Below are 2,660 nucleotides of genomic sequence, written 5' to 3' on the forward strand. Positions count from 1 at the left end.
AGCGAGCGAGGGAGGGAGGAGGTAGAGACACAGGGAGGGTGGGAGGGAGGAGGAAAAATAAAGAGGAGAGAGCCGAGCAGGGCTGAACAATAGAGACAGGCAGACGGGCGAGGAGGAGAGCCAGCTGCAGCTGCTGGGGTAGAGCGGGCACTGAGGCAGCCCGGACCCCGGACCCCGGCCCCGGCCGGACATCAGGCGGCCAGCTCCCCGGGGGAAGGGATATCATGGGGGAGCCGGCAGCAGGCGCCTTTAGCCCCCTGCGCGCCTCTGCCTGAGGAGGTTCGGCGTCTTCTGCCCCAGCCGGGTCGCCCCAGCTGCCCGCCCTCGAAGCCCCCAGTCTGCCGGGTCTGCAGTCGCGGCCGCTGCGCCCCGCGCCCTCCGCCCACCCGGCGCCGAGCAGCCCTCGGCCCCAGGCTTCGCCAGCTCCGGGCTGTCCGCGGACTCCCTCCCCCAGTCATGAACCCTCCAGAGGGGGCAGCGGAGGAAGGAGGAGCAGCGGACTCGGATGTGGACGCCTTTTTCCGGACAGGTAAGTCGGACAGGGGGCGAGGGCTGTTGCCTTGGACACAGCGTGTCGGACAAGTTTGGTGAAGGAGGGCTGTTGCTGGGGTGGGCGTGTTGGGGGCCAGTGTCGCCTCACGGTCTGGACAGGAGTTGCAGAGATTCTTGTTGTTATGGCAATGCTGGTAGCATTTTGGGGAGGGAGTGGGGGCTGGGAACCCGGCGCCCCTCGGCGTTTCCCCCAGTTGCAGGAGTCTGTGTTGGGGAGGCGGGAGGCAGTCCCCGCGGGCTGCCTTCTCCCGGAGCGCGGGGATGGGGCGATGTTGGATCACTTTGCAGCGCGCCGCTCCAGCTACCGGCGTCTGTGGCCCCTCCCTCTTTTCCCTCCCTCCAGCGCCTGTCAGCAGGGCTCCCGTCCGCCTGGGGCTGGCAGGCACCCCTCCTCGAGGCCAGGGGACCGGGTCCTAATGTGTGAAGAGGGGACCAGGAGACGCACAGGCTGCAGACCGATAGTCAGGAGCGGGTGGACCGAGAACAGTGATGCCTGGTGCGTGGGGAGCTGGCCTGTTATGCTTGAAAGGCAGACAGGGAATCCGGGGGACGGTTGGTGCCTGGACCCCCTCGTTGCAATCCTCTTCTCCAGTTCTAGGAACTGACGAGCTTTTCATAAGAACCACTCATTCCTGGAAGTGTGAGTTAGCATCCCCCTCATGCACACCCACTAAATCTTAGCTTGCCTGTCGTGTGTAGAGCCCCGAGATCTCTCTCTTTCAGTTCTTTGCAGCCTCTGCCAGCTCCCATCCCCTAGGTTTGTAGCTCCGATTGTTCCCTGGCTACACAGCCCCTTCCTCAGAACAGACACTTACCACCCTCATCCTCTACTACCTGCGGACCTGATAGCCAAAGATTCCCATCTCTCCTCTACTTGTGGCTTCTAGCAGCTCTACATTATAGCTTCCCATCTCTCGTATATCTGGAACCATTTTGTCTGGAATCTTTGTCCCAAGGAGTCCAATAAGTTATGGGAGTCCCCTGCATCTGCCCTCTTTTTTGGAAAGTTGGATTAGAGGACATGCACCGGTGGGGTCAGGGGTCAAGTTAGCTTTGGAGGCTCTCTGCACATCCATCTGTTTCCTAAGCTCTTTGCCTTGCCCTGGAGGTCATCTCTAGGGAAGGGGGTGGGATGATTTGTAGGGAAGACTTGTAGCTTTGGAAGTCAAGACTCCACTGGCCCATATGTTCATTCTCTAGCTTGTCTGGAGAGGAAAGAGCTGGAGGGCAGGAGCTGATGCCAGGGCCTGGAGAAAGCAGAGGGAGCCCTTATCTTGCTATCCTGTCTCCCTGGGCTCATCCTTCCTCATTCCCTCCTTCCTTTTCCCCAGACATGTATTCTACATCCACATGCACATTCACTCTCACACACATACACACTTACACACAGTGACCAGAATCTAAAGCATGAATTGTAAAGAGGTGTCTGATCTGAGCTTGTAACCTGGTATCTAGAAGAGACGTTCTGAGGGCTAAGTGATACTTGGAAGCATTCACCAGGAGGGTCTTCCTGCCCCCTTGCCTCTCACCTGCCTTTCCTTAGTTTTGGGTGAAAACTCTTAAAATGTGAGCCTTCCACCTTTCCTTTCTGGACTGTACTTTGATCTTTTGGTGCCCATTCTTCCTTCTCCTTTCCTACTATCCAAATACTGGTTCCTGTCCAATCTCTACCCCTTGGAACAGAACTCAGTTTCTGGAGGCTTGCTAATTTCTGACAGATGAATTCACACAGTGTTAATAGTGTTAATGGCTTATAATGGTCCAATGTGTTACTTTTCCCAGGGCCTTTCAAAACACAACCTGTGGCTTACATTGTCTACCCCTGGCTCAAATCACAGAGAAAATAGCAGACTGGGGTCAGTCTCCAGTGGGACTGCTGTTGGAGATATTCTCCTTCCTGTTGAGGGGGGCTAGATCTGATGTGCACTTAGAATCAAAGAAAGGTTAAATTCTTAGTGCATGTGGCTGGAAGTGACTGATGATCTGTTATGAATTGCAAGAGGATATAGGCTACCTGGGGCTGAGTCTGGACTCACCACCCACTCTGTATGGCCCTGATCTTTATCCCCTTTCACTATCTAGTCTATAATAGCTTTTACTAGGGATTC

General features: G+C 56.1%; 1 protein-coding gene across 1 annotated transcript in view; it reads left to right on the plus strand.

Annotated features, from left to right (window-relative positions):
* Nucleotides 1–456: 456 nt before the first annotated feature.
* KALRN (kalirin RhoGEF kinase) overlaps nt 457–2,660 on the plus strand; it is a 1,074,930-nt gene continuing 1,072,726 nt past the window's right edge. The window contains exon 1 of the mRNA XM_042782122.1: nt 457–529. Coding sequence (XP_042638056.1) covers nt 457–529 — 73 coding nt within the window. The remainder of the gene's footprint in view (nt 530–2,660) is intronic.

The sequence above is a fragment of the Orycteropus afer genome, unplaced genomic scaffold (assembly GCF_000298275.1).
Source record: "Orycteropus afer afer isolate SDZICR_OR568_19922 unplaced genomic scaffold, OryAfe1.0 scaffold00245, whole genome shotgun sequence".
In the NCBI taxonomy this organism is placed as follows: Eukaryota; Metazoa; Chordata; class Mammalia; order Tubulidentata; family Orycteropodidae; genus Orycteropus; species Orycteropus afer.